At 38.5% G+C, this 20,394-nt stretch overlaps 1 protein-coding gene across 8 annotated transcripts in view; it reads right to left on the reverse strand.

The window, feature by feature from the left end:
• Window positions 1-6,525: 6,525 nt before the first annotated feature.
• The window catches only part of RAB27B (RAB27B, member RAS oncogene family), a 121,998-nt gene continuing 108,129 nt past the window's right edge, over window positions 6,526-20,394 (reverse strand). For 7 of the 8 annotated variants that reach the window (XM_006764484.2, XM_015564433.1, XM_006764485.2 and 4 more), the window contains 5 exons: window positions 17,541-17,712; window positions 15,797-15,882; window positions 11,321-11,424; window positions 9,280-9,403; window positions 6,526-8,227 (listed from right to left, as the gene is read on the reverse strand). In XM_006764484.2, coding sequence (XP_006764547.1) covers window positions 8,038-8,227; window positions 9,280-9,403; window positions 11,321-11,424; window positions 15,797-15,882; window positions 17,541-17,693 — 657 coding nt within the window. In that variant the 5' untranslated portion in view covers window positions 17,694-17,712 and the 3' untranslated portion in view covers window positions 6,526-8,037. Of the gene's footprint in view, window positions 8,228-9,279; window positions 9,404-11,320; window positions 11,425-15,796; window positions 15,883-17,540; window positions 17,713-19,420; window positions 19,566-20,394 lie in introns of those variants that run through there. The other variant, XM_015564435.1, reaches the window with a different exon arrangement.

The raw sequence follows: 20,394 nt of genomic DNA on the forward strand, positions 1-20,394 counted from the left end.
AGTTTCTATATGTTACTATGTTTCAAACTGCCCGCTCAGAGGCCTGCAGCGGCAGGCGGGGAACGTTGGAGTCCGCCGTTACTGAAGTAAGCAAGCCTCATGTTAGTTTCAAGCTGCCTGGCTGCTGGCCGCCATCTTGGCTGTCAGTTAATTTGCATATCTCACTAATTAGCCAATGGGAAGGGTAGCGGTTGTACGGCAATTACCATGTTTCTCTTTTATTAGTGTAGAAGATTCCTTTTTTCCAGGGCACTGAATAGTCTTGTTTTGACCGACACTCCAGGACTGATAGGAACTGCTCTTGGTGTTTGGGAGCAAGGTGCTGTGTGTTCATAATCCAATATATTAACTAGCAGGACTCAAGCCTCTGTTTCACTTTTTCATGAGTGTGAATGAGCTCATGATGTACATTTTCTCTGGGGAATTAATCAGACAGATTGAATTCTTCTGTTGTTAGCCTTGCTGCTGTTTTTGGGTTTTTTTTTTAACCTTTTGGTAAAGATGAGTCTTTCTCTCAGAGACCTATGAAAATGTTCTAAAGCTATGATCATTTCACACATCTGATTACTACCAAAAAATGTTTCTAGTACCTATAAGATAGCCTTAGTCAAATTATTATTCATGTGTTGGCTTCCTAATCCATAATGCCAGTCACCTAAATGAGTTTCTAACAGAACAGCAATGCTCACAATCTTATTACAGCTCTTCTTTCTCCACAAGCAGCAATCCAGCTTAGAATAAAAAATGCTTTGGTAGGGAGAATAGTGAATAATAATACTTTATAATAGTTTTGTTGTTGGGTTTTTTGCTAATCCTCACCTGATGATATTTTTCCATTGATTTTTAGAGAGTGGAAGGGAAGGAAGAAAGGGGAGAGAGAGAGAGAGAGAGAGAGAGAGAGGCATTGATGTGAGAGAGACACATCAAGCTGCTCTGGGCAAGAGACCAAACCTGCAGCCGAGGTGTGTACCCTTGACGGGGATTGAACCTGTAAACCCTTTGGTGCTCCATCCAATGCTCTAACCACTTAGCATCCCAGCCAGGGTGTAAACAATTTTAAAATAATATATCCTTCCCTGTCAGAGTGCCTCAGTTGGTTGAGCATTGTCCTGTGCACCAAAAGGTTGCCTGTTGGATTCCCAGGCAGGGCACATAACTGGTTGCAGTTTGATCCTCCTGCCAGTCAGGGGCGCACATGCCTGGCACGTGCGGGAGGCAACCAGTCAACATGTCTCTCTCACATGGATGTTTCCCTGACCCCCTTCTCTCTCCATCCTTCCCTCCCTCCACCCTCTCTAAAAAATCAATTGAGGAAAAAATGTCCTTGGGTGAGGATTAACAATACCAACAAAAAGAAGTCCTTCTTAAGTATTTAGCAAACTATGTCACTTTAAAAAACAGCCCAGCTTATGGCCTAGTGGTTGAGTGTTGACCTATCAACCAGGAGGTCAAGGTTCAAGTCAGGGCACATGCCCGCCTGGTTGAGAGCTTGGGGCAGCCTTTGTAAATGAACATTTAAGGAAACTGCATGGTTGTGGTCTAGAATTTTCCTTGAACAATGGTCCTTTCACCAGTCTGTGACTAAGGGAGATACCACGGCCTGCCTTATCATTCTGTTATGGGAAGAAGTAGGTTATAACATGTGGAAATGCTGTGTACTATAGAATACTTCAACATGGTAAGTGCTAATTTTATAAATGCATCATTTAAAGTTATTAGAAAATTTCCCTTGCAAAACTCAGTCTTTAAATAAATAATAAATGAGAAAGTTTAGAGAGAGAGAGAAAATCACTGACTGCATCCTAATGGATACCTTTCCTTTTTAATGGATGCATAATTGACATAACATTGTATTAATTTCAAGTGGATACCATTTAATGTGATGCAAGTTTCATGTTAATACCCATTTAATGTTCTCCGACCCATGACATATTGACCTTCAGCACAGAAAAAGAGGCTCTTTCACTACACAAAATAATTGATAGAAATTCATTTTTATTTGGAAAGTGTGCAGGTAATAATCACTGAATACAGTTCTCAGCCATAGTATTCAAACCCAGACACCACAAAATCAGTGAATGCAATGATTTCTGAAGTCACTAGAACTTTGGTACAACAAAATAATGACCTAATAGGGTCCGTCAGGCACCACAGTCTACTCAGGAGCATATAGAAAAAATAACGCTATACTTAAAGTTTTAAGTTACATTCATAGCACTAGTCAAAACAAAGATATGTGTGTAGATGACAGACAAAAGCAACCAAACGTGCTTAGCCTAAATTTTAGGACACAATCACTTAACGGTAGACCATTGGGATACATGAAGCGCATCAGTGTTATGTCAGAACACTGTCTACTTTTGACACATTAAGCAGGGAAACTTAAATAATTTCTTAAATAATTTCAGAGAGAGTCAGTATCTTTTACAAGGCTCTGGAAACAAAAGCCCTATTTGTACAAGGAGGCTGTTGACTAAGTTGTAATATACTATCTGGAATATAATTGGATTCTGTGAAAGAAATGCAAGTAACATACAAAATGAAACAGAACTCTTTCTTTTTCGGTAACTTGAGATATATTAAACATTTTCAATCAAATACAATGACCTCAAGTTGACTACCCATTGGTAATTTCCAATATTATCTACTAAAATTAGTTGTGTCTCCGGTTTTAAATTATGATTGTGATTTTTATTAGTTCTTAGCTTGTGATAATAGTGTCTGTTTATGAAATGGAATAAACCTTACAAGCCAACTTCTATATGTTCTCCACTGAGCCCGAAATGAACCCTGTGAGACACGCAGGGTTTATAAGTCCCACATGAGGAAAAACCACTAAGATACTTAATAACAGATATATGCCCCCAACTTGTTCTTTCTGGACAAGGGTTCCTCTCAATAAGCATTTGAAAAAAATAACCTGGAGAATAAAAGATTAAGGATAAGCATATGTTACTATGTATCAGTAGGAACACTATTTTGATGGGCCAACAGATATAAAGACAACAGCCACTGGTTAAATGAGGGACCCATTAGGTTAAGGACAGATATACCAGCTCCTACACAATTTCCTAAAGATCCTTAAAGACTAAGTCAGCTGAGGGGTATTAGTCATGACTTCCACAATCTGTGGGAAAGAAAAGAACCTGAAAACATTGAAATGACTCATTCCAAAGATGATTCGTTTGTATTTTTTTTCTTTAAAAGATGACACCCTTTAAAAGAATCCCACTAGTTTGTCACTGTTTTCTCTCCTCTCTATATATGATGATAGGAAATCTCCCTCTGCCCCTCTCCGCCCCACCCCAATTTCCCCCACCATAGGTGGGGGGAGATTTCCTATCATCATATATGTGATGCTACTCCAGTTTTTGAGGTTCAGATAAATAAAATGTTCCCAAGTTTCCAAAAGTTTGATGTTAATAATGAAATATTTTTTAGCTTAAATATTTTTATTAGCTTAGTTCTAAGGATAGACTCCTCTACTTGTTAGATAAAAAGGATGAATAAATATTTCCCACATATCTACTTACAAAAACTCTTTCTGTTACTCTGTTTTTTCCTACCTAAAAATCAACCTTTTAAGTATGAACTTCTCCATGTTCTGCCAGATCTAAGGACTCTATATAGACAACTTTTAAATTTTATCTCTCTCTATAGTGCTTGCTCAATAATGTCATCATGAGTGGGTCTTCACCCAAGCGTTCTAAGAAAATAAGTTTATAACATTCCCTATATATCTAGCAATAATTTTTATCAGTTCTACTTTGTGAGACAAGTATTTTCATGGATTTATAAAGCATTGAGACAACACTCATCTCAGATAATATTCTATATCCACTGTCCCTGGTAAGAGCTCAGCACTCGCCCCAGAAATAAGTTTATATCATATTGCTCACAAAATCATCAAGAAAAAAAAACCACCATAGCTTTTGGTGAACTTTTAGACAACGTTTTCAAATACAGACAGCATCTTAGCATCCTCAAAAAATGATAAAGCTTTCCCTAAAATACTTAAACATTCTAGACACATCTTAAAGCTAGGTAGTAGAGATGAAAGTAAACTTTGAAAATCACTTTGGTTAACATCAGCTCTCAGAACGTCCTCTTAAAGAATTATTCAGTATCTTAGGAAACAGAAATTTCAATATCATTTCTTTAAAGTTTGAGTTTTAAACCCTTAAATTCTTTATGGATGAGGATTTTCCTTCAAGTGGGTGAGTGTGATACACAATGAGGAAAGCATGTGCCCCCCTCCCTCCTTTTTATTCAGGTGAACAGAGACATGGGCAGCAAACAATCCTGTTTCATAGACACAGTCTCCAGGTTATACACTCTACCTAGCTGTACACTCTCTCTATCACACATATTTACACAGTTCTCTACCTGCTGTGCGCACTCTATTGGTGAAAATATATACGTTTCATCAAATTTGTTGATTCAATTTACAGTTTAAAAATATTTGGCTATTATTACTTTTTAATATAGTCATGTCCTTCTCTGGGCTCAAGCTTCTGTCTCTTACAAGGGCTGATTAAAACTCTTGCCCAGTTCATCCAACCTGATTGGCAGAGGGTAACTGATACTAGAAGCATAAGAAAGACACCCCCTAAAAAAAAAAAAAAAAAAAAAAAAAAAAAGACACCCCCTGATACAAAAAAAAAAAAATGACCCATCTGGTTAAAAACAACAGGTAAAAGGTTTACTTTAGAAAATGCTGGCGTTGAATTGTGTGCAGTGTGATAGCTGATACTATGGAAATGGTGGCAAACTGGCTAGAGCGTGACTTGGAAAGAATTTTAAAACTCTTATGTAGAGACCTGCAAGCTCAACTCCCAGCACTTAATATTTTCTCCGCCGATTCCTGACCTGCCACCCTCATCATACCAAGACAAACACTGTGTTCTCTCAACTATTTTTGATACATTTCTCAAAGGAATTTTCTCTTTTTACACGGAAAGGTAACCTTGTACCTATTTAGTTAAGTCTCAAGAAATGCTCACTCCATGAGAAGTGAGCTAGGAGACCAGGAGACGGTGGTAATGGTCTCCGATCCCGATGACGTCCTTGAACCCTTTGCCAAAGACATCAAAGACCTTAAGCTGTGTTCATGTCTCTGTGAGGCCTTCCTATAATGACGTTATAGGAAGTGAGCTATAGGTTGGAGACACATGTGGTCACAGCAGTATCCGAGGCACGGTGTTTGAGCGATGTAAACATTGAAACAGAGTGACCACTCCAGAAGTGGTTTCTATACCAGAAAGGAATGTCATGTACACTTCAAAGATTTTTCCAAAATACAATTTGGCTTCCTAGAGCATTTGGGAGATAATTAGTTACAGGCTCATCTTGGCTAAACATATATATTGTTGTGGGTTAAAGGGGCTATGCAATCCTTGAAAGTGGTCTACACACTACTTCAGGGCCCCAAATTAATTTGAGGTTGTGAAATAAATAATACAGACTAATTAATTGGGAAATAATAAGAGAAGGAATTTCTATTAACGTTGACATGGAATTTGGGGTCAGATGTCAAACTTGACAGAAAATATTTCTTAGATCAAGTTTTTATAAGTAGAATACCACTACAAAGTAATTTTCTTGTCTTAAGTTTTGTCGTACTTGAGATTATTACCCAATAATTGTTATTTTTACAGTCGTAGTTCTATAATTATGGGCATCATCACCCTCTGCTTCACGCTGCAACTATCAAATGACAATCTTAAAATAAACCCTGAATAAATGCTTGTTAAATAGCTGACAATGACAGAAATTTGGCATAAGTAAGTCAATCATGTAACTGGAAAATCAAAAGAAACAAAAAGACATATCCAAAATAGAATACTTTCAGGGTTTTTACAAAGGCTAAACATTCCCTATTATGGAAATGCAGGTGATATCACAACTTGGATCCAAATAAGACATTGACATAATGACCTCAAAAGTTCACCAAATTTTGCTAAAACAATAGCTACATTGTTTCTGTTCACTTTCTTCCAAAAGAAACATCTTTCATGTTAGCCAATAGCTTTCTATCCTCAGGGCACAGGTACTGAGGTCATGAAGAACATTGCGGAGAAAAATACCATTGGCGGAATACCCGAGTGTGATCTGTCTCAGAAGCTGGCTTTGTGCTGCAGAAGTCAGGGGAACTGGGCAGCAGACACCCAGAACTCCACCAGGCACTAGCCCATCAAAGGTTCCAGATCACTGATTCAGGGCACATTTCTGGGTCTAGTCCACACTAAGAACACTGTAAGTAGACATTCCCTTGGATCTGAGTTCCTAAAACGGATTTGATACCAGATAGATGTTGGTAGGCAGAAGTTAAGGGGTGGGGGGAGCTGGGTTTAGGGTTTCCAGTGTCTGAAACTTAATAAAATAAGTATGCATCAAATTGGAAAAATGAAGTTTAATTGGCAAAATTTTATAGTAAGAGGAACCATTCTGAAGAAAAATCATATACTCATAGTAAAAAAAGAAAACGTGAAGTGTAATGCCTTTGTTATTGATAAAATTCACTGAAATATTTAAATAATGGTTTAATAGGAAGTGATAATGATAAGAATAATGATAAGAATAGGCAAATGAAAAATACCTTTAAGCACGGCAGCTTCTTGTGGAAAAAAAATAAAGCGATTAACCAATTTTTGGTGAGATATGATACAGTTCCATTCCTGCCCAACCCCCAAATATAGGTCAACTATGGGCATTTTGCCTTAAGCAAAATAAAAACAAGTGCTAAATACATTGTAACATGGCATGAGTTATCATCAATTCTTATGTGATTAGTGACATGAAAATTCAGAGTGACCATAAAATGGATCCATGATTATTCTGAAATTGTTGGTCTACAAAGTGACACACCTGTATTTTCACAATTGATTCAAAGCCAGAGTATGGGTTAGAGAGGGAAAAAATCGATTTAGAGTTTCCGGGATTTTGTAAATTGAAAAGAAAACCACAATAAATAGTCACTTTCTGTTTCACATCACCAGCATATTTATCTAAAAGAAATTAAGGTGAAATCGTTTTTGTTGACTGCATTTTTAAAAAGAGATTTTTAAAAAATAAACAGCAACCTTTAACTTGTGCTGGTGACTATTTATCACCATTTGCTAAGAAAAATGAAATGGGAAGCCAAACACTGAACGTATTTCTAAAATTCTGTTTGAAATGGAAACCTCTGGATCATCTCTTAATCCCAGCTGATAATGTCAACTTCTCATTGGCTTGAGTGAAAGTTGGCTAAGTGACTCTCCCAGACATCTGTAACAGATACATTTAATTCCATTTGTCTAATGCCATGTTCCCATAGTTTCATTTTTCTCCCAGGGCATTTTCTCTTGTACATTGTCATCCACAATCTTGTTCTTGTCTATGTGCCATTTATTAATAATATAAAAATGGCATTATTACACACACTCCTACATGCTAGCAGAAGTCTGACATTCATCCTCTCATAACCTCACCACTAATTAAGTCATTCTAATACAGCGTATTGGGTGTACAGAGCAATGTCATTGTTAATGATCCATTTAGAATTCTTTATTGTGTATCCATTTTTAACTATGTTTCCCCAATGCAAACCTAAAAGTAATAATCAGATTCTACATGTGAAGTAACCCCAATCTTTTTTAAAAAAATCAACTTTCTATGTTCTCCCTTTGGTAGCCCATCCCTTTCTCCATGTGACAGGGTAATTTTTGTTCTCATTTACAACTCACTGTCATTTCATCTGTGTACTCCCTTACACACTTGTCTTCTTTATAAAAACAAAACAAAACCAAAAAAAAAACCTGGGCATCCATGATGGTGAGATCACGTTAGGAATCTTTGATCTTGTTTGAAGGGGCTTCAGAAACAACTGGTCAGTTCTTTAGAATACTGCTGACTATTTTGGTTTCTTAAAATACACTTTCTGGCAGAAAAAGAAAGATGTGCCATTATGCATGGTCTACCCAACAGTTGTGTGGTCTGTCGCTGTTTGGGGAAGTAACATTTGGGCGGGACCTGGATGGAGTCCCTGTGTGAGGTCTAGCAGGTGCATTTCTTCTCTGCTGGTTTCTCCCCATCGAGCTTCCCAGAGTTTCCCCCATTGACAGAGTCGGGGACTTGTGTCTTCTCTACACACTGTTCCATTCGCTTCATTATTAAGTCCAGAAGAGTTTCCACAGCCTTCTCCACATCTTGGCCAGTCGCCGCACTTGTTTCAAAATATGGTATGCTAGCATGGAAGAGATGAGAAATATTTTCGAGAGGAAGAAATCGGAAACGAGGCAACAAGATGTACAAATGAGTCACACATATGAAAATATGGCTGACAGAGATTGCACAATATTCAGGGTTTTGCTGGCTGAGTTGGAAAGCATCCCTGTTCTTACTCAGGGAGTAACAACTGGTGAGCTGCTCATTAGTGTGAATATAACCAGTACTATGGGCAAGAAAGCAGATACAGGAGGTGCTCAGGAACTTGAAGTTAAGGCACTATAACTATTCTTTAAAGTTTAAGAGGGTAAAAAACGGTAAACTAGTGATCAATGTTACTTCCCTTCTAATCAATTATCTATAAATCTGATTTAGAAATTACACTGCCACTGAGTAGGATATTCCTGTGACACAGTCTCTACTTACTCGGAATCAAAAGTTACAAGAACACCTGTACAGCTCTAATGTTCTCAAGGACAATCCAAAAAGAATGGCAGGTGTGATGAAACTGCTTTCAATTAAAAAAAAATCATGACAACGTCTGATTTGGAAGTCAAGTTATAATTGCATGGGGTGTCTTAAAATTTTTCATTTGCCATTTAAGTTCATTGAGAATAAAGGCTGCAATATTATGTCCACACAGGTATCACCTTTAGAGGTTTGCAGCTATCAATCGAGAGGCACTAGTAGAGGATCGTGTTGAAGAACATGAGTTCTGATCTCAGACTGCCTCGGTTCAAGTCAGCTCTGCTGCTTACCAGCTTAGCGGATGTGGCCTCCCCTCAGTTATTAATCTCTCTATGCCTAATTTTCATATATAAAGTGGGATAACTCTAGGCCTGCTCCATATGGTTATGAGGGGTTAAATCAATTAAAATCTATGAACAGTTGCTAGGACCTAATAAGTATGCAGTAAATGTTAGCTGCTATTATTAAGGAGTAATTGATTTAAAATATCACATCCATTCCTCTGGAAGATCTTTGTAATTCCTAGTCTCGACCTTGTGTCCCTGCCCCATTACTTAGCAGCAGTGTGCAAGGTTGGATGACACTGCCAGGCGACTGACTTACCTGTATTTGTCAGCCAGGTCCCGGGCTTGCCGCTCATTGACTTCCCTTTGGTCTGGTAAGTCTGCCTTGTTTCCAATTAATACTATATCTGGATTTTCACAATAAGCATTTGCTTGCAGTTGGCCTTAGAAAGAAAGCAGATGGAACCGGCAAGCTAGTTAAAAACAAGCAATGTCAAATGACTGCTCATATGAGATTCCTAATCTAATTGTTTATCTCCAGCTTTTTATATTGTAGTAGCCACGTAAAATGGACACACTGCCTCACAAGCTGCAGGTTGTGAAGATCAGTCATCATTTGCATGAAGCACCTGTATGAACACCTACCAGTGCTCTTCTCCATCTGAGGACGTGCCCTCCAAGAGGGACATACTGTTTCATACCACTTGTTCCTCAAACGTAAGTGGAGAAAACAGAACATGATTTTAAAGTACACAAATTTGTTCTTTCCTTTAAGAGCTTAGGTGATGATCTAAGAGCAGAACAGTTTTGAACCACCACAAAGTCAGGTAAAAGCAATTGTAAGACAGGAAACTTGGTTTTTGTCCTTTTTCCCCCCAGGAAATGAGAGAGAGAGAGAGAGAGAGAGAGAGAGAAGAGAGAGAGAGAGAGAAGGAAGGTGATAAGAAATGTGTCAACCTATGATTTGGCAGTTAGAGGGATTACTCTAATGTTATCACAGGGCCTGCTGCATGCAATTGCCAAGGAAGAAGACAAAGGCTTACCCTATAACATCGACTATTTGCGTGTTAGAAATGAAAGTGTTTTAGACATAGCAATGAATTGTCTTAAATCCCAATAGTATCCTTCTGAAAAAAAATAAATAAAACAAGGAAGAGACTCATCTACCCTGACAAAGGATGAAGAAATCATTCTCTGAAAGTATGTATCGAATAATCTTATCTCCTCATCTCCTCAGAATCTAATAACACCAAAGTTTGAATAAGGAAATATAACAATAAAAGGAAAGAGAGACAAATCCTAGGATAATTACTCATTTAGAGAAGAAATATTTTTCCCCAAGGTAACAACTGTTATTAAACTCACATTTAAAGCAGATTATATATATATATCATTACAAATAATATATAATGACATATATATTAGATCTAGCAAATAAAGTATTATCTTCAGTGCCACATCAAGTAAAATAAAAATAATACACTATTCTTCTATGCTGACATATATTAATTTGGCTTTAGTGACTGATTAGGTGACTTTTAACTTCACAGTAGATCAAAATTGTGTCGTTTTTCTATACAAGGCTTCCTCATATTGACTATTTTTTTTGGAAGAAAAAAAAGTACAATTTCAATGTGAGCTGCTTGACTGGCACACGGTCCCTCATCTTCACGTGGCTGGTCCTCTGCAGCAGCTTCTCTCCTGGCTGCCCTGTAGTTAACTAACCCATTACCTAACCCACGTGCATGGGAACACAGTTTAGGTGCCGGTGTACCCTCTCAGGAAAAGCAGCTGCTTTTCTCTATGTCCTTTCTAGGTTAGATGTAATAGATGTGGAAGCTCGCATATTTCTAAGACAGGGAAACTTTTTTCTGTTGAGGGCCATTTGGATATTTATCACATCATTCATGGGCCATACCAAATGATCAACTTTAAACTTAGCCTGCTATATGTGCTCAAACATTTCATTAACTCACCCCTGATGCCATGGCAGGCCCAGACCAAATGATTTTGAGAGCCTTCTACAGCCTGGCCCGTGGGCTGGGTGTTCCCACCCTTGTTCTAGGAGGTCCTTTAGATGGCTGGACAAATGGAATTAATGGCCTTACAACTGCAAAATTGAAGACCTTACATATGGGGGATCTGAAGCAACATCGGCTTCCTCTAAGAGTGTCAAAGTAAAATACAATTCCAGGCCACCTTGGGGGGTGCACATCAAGGCCACCACTTTGAAGGTGACACCGGAAACTCTAAACTCATGACTTCCCAAGGTTATTCTTTCATCTTGTGAGGCAAACAAGCAAACACGCAGAGCTCTTGGGTCCCAAAGTGACAAACACAGGTTACATGGTCCCACTTACTCATCCAGTTTCTGACATTTAAGAAGCTCTGTTGACTGGTGAGGTCAAACATTAATAAGAAACCCATGGCATCTCTGAAAAATGCGGTCGTGAGGCTCCGGAATCTGCCAAGAAAGCACAGTGGGTAGTTCTGAAAGTTAGTCCACGAACATATAGTGGTGGCAATACCGACACTGTTTCCCTCTCAACTATTAAATCTCTATGGCATCCATTATGGGTTACCCTATGGAATGGGAGGTGACCCTGAAAGACTGCTGAGGTGCAGAGGAGGATGTCTGCTGGTAGGTTCTTTGGAAGACCACATCCTGGCTTTATGTTCCACAGCACTTACGCACAAGGAATTTGTAACATTTAATCGCACACATGCTTACACAGCCCCTTGGACTCGTTGGCTCATGGGCCTCCTGTGATCCACAAATAAAACTGAGAACACTTTAGAATATTGGGACTTTAACTTATACTTTTCAGTCATTCTTGTCTGTGCCCAGAAACTTTGGCTAGAAAATGAGTGCTTATGATGACATGTGGAAAGCCACAGCTCGTTAGCATCTGGATCCAGAGTTCTTTTATAGGGAAAAGCAATGTTGGTGAGAAAACTCTGGTGAGCACTCTTTGGAGTTAGAGAGTGGCATCTATGTCTCAAGAGGAAGAGGGAAGACAGTGAAGAAAGGAGGATGAGGAAAATGACTATGGGAACTGAGGGAAGGTCAAACTCAGTTGTTAGGGAGAAAAGGGAGCACTCATATCTATTGGAGGATTTTGAAGAATACACTCTGTTGTGGGCAGTGTAAAGGCTGTCTCTCCTCTGCTCTGACCCCCTCCGCCACAACATCCTCAGTGCAGTGGATCATGTGCTGAGGCCCACATTAATGTCAGGAACAGGTGAAACCAGAGTCCACATATACGGACCGGAGAAGGTGCATTTGGCAATACATTTTTAGAAAGGCACATAACTTTGAAATTAAGAAGAATATCGCTTCCTATCCTACATGTCCTCAATTTTGGTCCCCTATTTTAGCTTATTTGTAGATTCTATGGTTTCCTCAAGTTCTATTCTTGACCTTGTCTTACTCTACACACATTCACTGGGTAATCTCATCCACTTCCTGGCTCAATTATCACCAATGTGTTGAACCCCACATTTATAGATCTAGAATTTGCCTGCCTTCATACTGTGTGACCAATTACTTGCTGGATATTTCCTGTTGGAGGAACCTAGCATACCTGTACCTTCCCTTGTCTAAAACCAAACAAGCCTTTCTTTCTGATTTCCTTTCCTGTCTTGGTTATCACCAACCTTCTGGTTGGTGACCCTCTTTCTCCTTCACCTCCTGTATTCAATCAACAAATATCTCCTGTTTTTCATCTTTATGTCCATCCACCTTGCCACTACTCTAATTTCAAACCCATCATCTTTCACCTGGATAACTTCAACAGCCTTCTCAATAGACTTCCTGTCTCTAGTTTTTTGGGTACCCGTCCCTTCCCTGGTTTCTTCCTCTGATTATATAAATCACCTGATAAAAACACTTTTAAGATAATGACTGAACTGTTTAATAAGCTGTCACGGCTCACTAGCCAGATTCATCTCTGGACTTCCCACAGGCATGCTGATCTTCTTTTAGTTCTTAGAAAGTTCACTCTCTCCCCTGAGCTTTCACACACGCTGTTCTTTCTGTGGGTAACCTCTCCTTAATGCTTCCTTCACCTCCTTCCCCTTTAGCCTGAAAAAGACTCACTCATACATTGTGTATGAGTATATAGATGTAGATGTAGATGTAGCTATAGATGTAGATGTAGATATAAATATCAGAGAAAATATCACCTCCCCATGCAGTCTTCCCAACAACCACAACAGGATTATGAGCTCCTTCTGGTACACCTGCTGACTACCCTTTGTGTCCTTTCACTGCCCTAAGGTTATATTACAATAGTTTGTTATTGTTCCAAATTCTACCCTAGACGGTAAGCTTCATGAGCAAAGGAGCTGTGTTTCGAACTTGCTGTGCATTATGTTTCATGGCCCTGAATACAGTATTTACTCATTAAATGTATGTCAAATTAAGAGGGGGGGGTGGGAATAAAGAGACTAGCAAAATATAAAATTAGTAAAGACTTAAATGACTTCAATAAGGAACAAGACTTTTAATATTGAAGCATGGAGAAGAGATATTTCAACGACTATTAATTTCCAAATTAGGATATTTTTGGTAAGACATAATCATGATGATTATGAAATACCAAAAATTGTATGCAATTTTTTCTTGTGGCTTTGTTCCTACTAGTCACTGAAAACTCACAGAGATTATAGTACTTTTATTGAATGGATCCCTCTATTTGGGAACTAGCTGTACTCATAAAATTGTCTGCTACTCAGCCACAATAGTGTGGTTAAATCAACCACAACAGCCTGCTCTCTTTTCTCTCCATGAGTGTGTGTGTGTGTGTGTGTGTGTGTGTTATTTGAGGATAAGACTCTGCCTTATTCCCCTCTCACTGTTCACGTGACAAAGTCACTTAAAAACATGCTTATTGTATGGATCTGATTGGGGCAAATACTTTTGCATCCATAGCAACGTGGATAGGATATTCTTAGTCTGGACCTGGCTTATCCCCTGGGCCATTCTTCCCCAGTAGCCTTGTTATCCTGCACTTTTTCCAGGACTTATTCCAGAGGGAAGGTAATTCATTTTCTGCTTTACCCACCAACTTCATTCTGTCTGCAGGGTGGAAAAATTGAGGAACCCATTTAAAAAAAACCATTTAAAAGTCACATTATCACTGGCTCTCCCTCACTGGGAATGAAGGCTGTGCCCTGTATCCTTTGGGCTTACACACGGGGGTATTATTTTTTCCCCTCCTTTCCATAATATCACTTTTATCAATAACCATTATTGTATATGGGTTATGCTGCCAGGTGTCCTGAAACAGGGTTGAGGTGTGAGGCCTTTTTATCTTATTGTTTAGCTACACCTATATTTACAGAATGCAAAATTCCCAAGGGATGAATACCCCATTGTTCCCAAGACTGCCCCTAGTCTTCCCCACTTCCCTCATGGAGCAGCTGTCTTAAGGGGACAGATGAGCGAAGCCTGCCATCATGCTGGGCTGACAAATCATGTGCGAAGACATATGGGAACCACATTTTCTCATATTACTTCTTCAAATAGGAATCAAATTGGTCTACAAAACATACATCTTTGTGACAACCAAACTGACATATGAGCAGAGAGTCTTGTGAGGAATGACTCCAGCAGCACCAGCAGTGTTGAAGGATGTGTGTGAATGGAATTCACAGTCAAAAAAGCTAACTGAGAGGGCCCAGCACCTCTCCTGGCGTTTACACTCACTGAAGGCGAGAACATTTGGATGCATTTCAAACACTGCAGTGTTTACAAGCATAAACATTCTAAGACACACGGTGTGGAATGTGGAGGTATGTGCCTTCTAAATAGCTTATCCTGACAACCTATTGCCAATTTTTATTTAATATTGAAGCGCTTCACTAGCTTGGGATCTTTAGCACGTGTGAAATCTTGTATTTTAAAGAAATATACTGCCATCAGGTAAGCAAGCAACACTCTTATCTACTGAGTATCTCTTGTCTTGGACATAGTACCAGAGATGACACTGAACAAGCAAGCATAGTCTCTGCCCTTATAAATCTGACAATTCTGTTTGGGTGACAAGGCTACAAGTGAATCAAAGAACAGCAAATAGAGACCAAAAATAAGAAATAAAAAGATTGGCTTCATTAGGAGGTAAATACTCAATTAACTTAAGGGAGGGCAGAGTAGGTATTGTAGGAATCTAAAAGGAAGAGGCAGCTGCTTTCAGCTGGGGGTTCAGAAAGGCCCCAGGGGAGGTGGATATGAGAGAGGTCTGGTGAAAGGAGAGGATCAGGGAAGGTGGAAAGGCAATCTGGCTGGAGGGCAATGCTGTGTCCAAGATCTTGGAGAATAAAGCTAGTCAGATGGCACAGATCAGAGAGGCTCTGCGGAAGAATGTAAAGAGATGAGAGAGATCTAAACACCCTTTCCTCCACATCCCTCTTGGAGTAGGCCTTGTAACAGTGCAAATACCCCGCCCCCCTCCCTTAATTCAATTAAATTCTGGAGAAAATGTTCTTCCAGATTTTGAAGTACAATGGCAACGTATAACAAGAAACTTCATAGAGATTTTTGAAAATCTAATTTTTGAAATCTGAACCAAACTCACAATGCTGGTTATGGTTAATTAACTATACACGATTTCTTTTTATTTCTCAATACAAATGCCTATTTTTAAACTAGGGAAAAATTAAATCTGTTTTAAATGAAAAGATGGACATTATGGTGGTTAAGAGTTTTGTTATATAACTGAAACCAATACAAAATAATATTGACAAGTAAAGTATAACTTAAAAATAAATAAATAAGTAATAAAATCAGTTCTTCTGCGCTATTTGTAGCTAGAAACAAAGTAATTTACTGTTACCGCTCTTGTCCTGCAGTGTCCCAAAGCTGAAGGTGCACCTTAAACGCTTTCCCTGATGATCCATTTGGCCCTTGTGTATTATAAACCTGAAAGATATGATTTTCATCAGTTTATACTGCTTTGGATTTTTGTCAACATTCAAATTCTCTGGGTTCACTCAACATGTTTTTTTTTTTTCTCAATTACTATAATCAAAGTTCATAGTGCAGGATAAATATTTGCTCTGTTTTTTTTTCCCCAGAAGTATCACATATACTCTCACTTTTAAATGTCAAGTACAAGTATGATTTTCAACACAGTTTAGGCATACTGCAAACTTAAATTAGACACCTTCTGTCATTTCCTCATGGAGGCAGCAAGCAGTTGATTTAGGACCCAAGTTCTAGGTTCAAAAATCAACCCTTCATTTAACCTTTCTGAGTCTTATTTTCTTACCTGAAAATTGAGACCCATAATTTCTCCCTACTTTACAGTCACTGCAAATTTAAATGAAATACCAAATGTGAAGGCATTCTTAAAACAGTAAAATGATTTACAAATACCTGAATATCTTTTACTGTGCGTTGGACTTTCAGAACAACTTAGCCATGGCATTTGCTCAGAATTTCTCAATAAGTTTACACAGGATATTTCAAGTCTTCCTTTATTAGCCATTTCTTTCAAGGCTATTTTTAAATTCTTTAAATTATGGTCTTTTGACTTCTTATTAAGCAAAGCAGAACAATTTTAATATTTCATCAGCTCCCTTAAGTACAGCTTAGTGAAATGTTTCAAAGGGAAAACTACAAGGGCACCTACCTAGCTCAGTGGGTGCACTCAGGAGGGGAGAAGGCACGGGAAGACCCTGTAGGGGCTGGAAGCAAATTTGCTAAGACTACACTCCAGTGTATGGGCTTCAGATAAGGCACAGGACATTATAAGAAACCATGATTTACCTTCTCAACCATCATTTCCTTTGTGTGGGTTTTTTTTTTTTTTTCTTCTCAACCATCATTTCCTTTGTGTGTTTTTTCTCTCTCAATTCTTGAGGAATGAATAGATCTGTGACATCAACTGGGAGCTGCAGCCATCTTGGCAATCGAGAATACCTTGGGTGGCAGTAACTCTGGCAAAGCTTATGTGCCTATGCTACACGTCTCACATGTCACAATATCTTTATTCCTGTCATTAGCGTCTCGCATAGGAGAAGGAAGTGGTGGCAATTCTCACTTAAACTCCCTTATCTCGGAAAATAGCATGGATCGGTCTCACATTCTGTTCATAATCAGCTAGTGATTGATGGCTGAGTCTACACATAAATAAAAACGCAGCAAGAACTTACAAAACTCATGTTCCAGCTATTTGCCAATCACTCTTTTGACGTCTTTAAGAGTAGAAAAATGAACACTTGTTCTTTTTGAGGGACTTCACTCAGATTAAGAGTTAATGTTTTCCCATCCTGAATAATTCAAGTTTCGAAAGAGTCCTTAAGAATTTGTAGAAAACACACTATATAAACTCATACATTATTTATTTTAGTTGCCCTGTATACTTTTGGAGATAAGCGATAGTGTCACTCAACGTCTTTCTGTGCAAAATGTTATTTATAGTGGGGAAAGTAAAAAAGTACTATAAATTAAAGTGACAGGTCATAAATCGCATGTGATAAAAGGCAAATGTCTCACATGCAATAAACACAGCTTCTTAATTCTTAGCTCATCTGGGAGGGTCAGCAATAAGCTTACCAGTATGGGTAAGAACTCACCACACGTTTTTCCCGGAAGTCTATTCCTACTGTTGTGATGAACTTGGGATTGAATTTATTGTCTGTGTATCGGTAAAGAAACGTCGTCTTCCCCACCCCCGAATCTCCAAGGGCCAGGAGCTTGATCAGATAATCATAGTCCCCATCGGTCATAGTGATGGTCTTGTTGGGCCTGTGTAGAAGAGGAATAATATTTTGTTAGGTTTCGAAGTTTAAAATTTTGAGTGCTTTCATTCTGCCACATTCTCACTCAACTTGTTCTGAGCAGCTTCAGGAGTAAAAGCACAGCTATTATTTCAGTCAGTACAAATCTTTTCACATCAGGTCAGTTCATACGGACAAAAGCTACATGGTATCTATAATAGACATTGACACAGCAATAGGAGAACTAAAGAGGCATCACTTTTTGTTTTAAAGCCCTTTGGGGTCAGGCATATGGTGCTGGGAAGAGGCGGTAGTTACAAAGGGAACAGAAAGCCCACCCACGATGATGCAGGCATGCCAGAGAGAGGCTGACATTGTATTTGGGTAGCGGACGAGGAAAGCCTAGAGGGCTATTTTGCATCTAATCATACAGAATGAGCTTTCTATCATGTGCGAACAAAATATTCCTTTTTAATTTTAAAATTTTAACAACTGGTATGACAACCTTTAAAAACACTAATTTGAAGTCATTTTAAAAGCAATGTTTAAAAATCTTCTGTTTTGGAATACAAAAGACTGTTCTCCAGTGGTAAATCTGTTATATTTGGCAAGTCTGCTAAATGTTTTCCAGGCATTAAAAAAAATGGGGGAAGAGATATTAAGAGACATAATTGTGGTAATTCTGCTAATATGTAATATTTCTCCTGACTGAAGGAACAATGTCAGTTGGCATTTCTTCCAGTGCCCTAACTTCTGCCTCAATCTTTTTTTTTCTGTTGTTACAGTGATTATGAGTGAAGATGAGCCAAGGGCCAATGCCAAGTGCACCTACACTGGTAACATCAAGACTACCTCCACACACACTTGAAGGACACCACCACCTACTGAATACTTGGTGAAGTTTCCAATCTTGAGTTTGGCAAAATGACTGGTGGGTTATAGACATGGTTTTGTCATAACCTTGTATAGAGAAAGGCCTATAAAGATTATATTGGAGTGGGAAGGCTTCTTTCCTTACTCTGCAAGAAGGAATGTTCTCCCCACCTCTATACTAGTAGATCCAGAAATCATTGTACTCTTCAGGAGTTCTGAAGTGATTAAAATTAATTTCAATAACAGGTTATTCCATGGATATATCTAAACTTGTTAGATTATTCTAAAAATTTTCTACATGAGAGGAAATGATACACATGTTCATCAATTTAAATGAAACAATTTTTTTTTTATATTGTCACTGTAGTTAGTGGTCAAAACGAAAAGACTTTATGTCTTGGGATAAATAATAATAAAGATGATAATTAGGTACTTAGCAAATCAGTACCATTACATCCTTTGGAAGATTTGCAATTTGTTTACATTAGAATTTTCTAAAATTTGGACCATACACTTGCTAAATCCTACTCAAGTTCTTGTGGGTTTATGGTTCTTTCATTAATGAGTGGTTCCTGAGGACAGGTGCTTCAAGAGCTGCCAATGCATAATTTTGCACAAAAGCTTTTCTTCCCCATTCTATGCTTTCTTCACTGAGTCAGGACTCCCAGGGTGGTTGCTGACCATGAACGTTTACTTTTTCTTTTTTAATATCTAATCATTGCTCAGGAGAGGCCATCAACCACCAGCCTTCCTTAGTTAGAGGAAACAGATATCTCAACTACTGACATGGACTTCTTCTCGGAAAATGCCTGCACTGGTTGACAGCAACTACCTCTGAGTTTGGGTGGTTCTAAATCTCTTACCAGGAGTTTCTAGTTGAAGATATTGATGCTTAAGTCTTTGAGCAAAATGAGTTGCTAGAAAAGATTGCTGCTAACGTCTCATGATTTCCCCTCATTTCAGGTCTATTACCACCACTACTCAACTTGTTCATGTAAAGCTCTTTCTAAGTCTGTTATTTCACTAGAAGAATTGGATGAAACTGCTAAAATTCTCATGGGAAAATAAAGAGATTAATGTTTATTCAAACTAAGACATCAGTGACCAGAGCCTTTTTTTTTTCTTGGACACACACATTGATAATCTGGGAAAGAAATTGAAGCCACTTGGCTGCCTAAATACAAGCTCAGATTGCAGGGTACTGTGGCTCCCTGGAAAGTGAAAACAATGCAGCCAAGAAGAGAGATATAGCCGAAACCGGTTTGGCTCAGTTGATGGAGCGTCGGCCTGCGGACTGAGGGGTCCCGGGTTCGATTCCGGTCAAGGGCATGTGACTGGGTTGCGGGCACATCCCCAGTGGGAGATGTGCAGGGGGCGGCTGATCGATGTTTCCCTCTCATCGATATTTCTGACTCTCTCTCTCCCTTCCTCTCTGTAAAAAATCAATAAAATATGTTTAAAAAAAGAAAAGAAAAAAAAGAAGGTAGATATATCAGCATACTTTAAAACTTGGTTTAAAGTTAAGTGTGTTTTTTGCAATGTTTTTGTGACAGTGTCAAGGAAGGCAAATCTAGTCTTGAGCAAATCTAGTTAAATATCTTCAATATATAGTATCAGATGAAAATTCAAAAAATGTAAGTCATAATCTACAAGGCATACATACACTTAAAACTTGAATAAGAATGCAAGAAAAATGCAACATAACTTTACAAGACAGAACATGATTAAGTGATAAATGATTCAAATAGCTGTACTTTCAGTTGTAACAAAACATTAGTCCTCATGGTCTTCCGTGGTCTGAGAACCTTTTGTAGAGGAAGAGAACCTTATAGCATAG

The sequence above is a fragment of the Myotis davidii genome, unplaced genomic scaffold (genome assembly GCF_000327345.1).
Source record: "Myotis davidii unplaced genomic scaffold, ASM32734v1 scaffold38, whole genome shotgun sequence".
NCBI lineage: Eukaryota > Metazoa > Chordata > Mammalia > Chiroptera > Vespertilionidae > Myotis > Myotis davidii.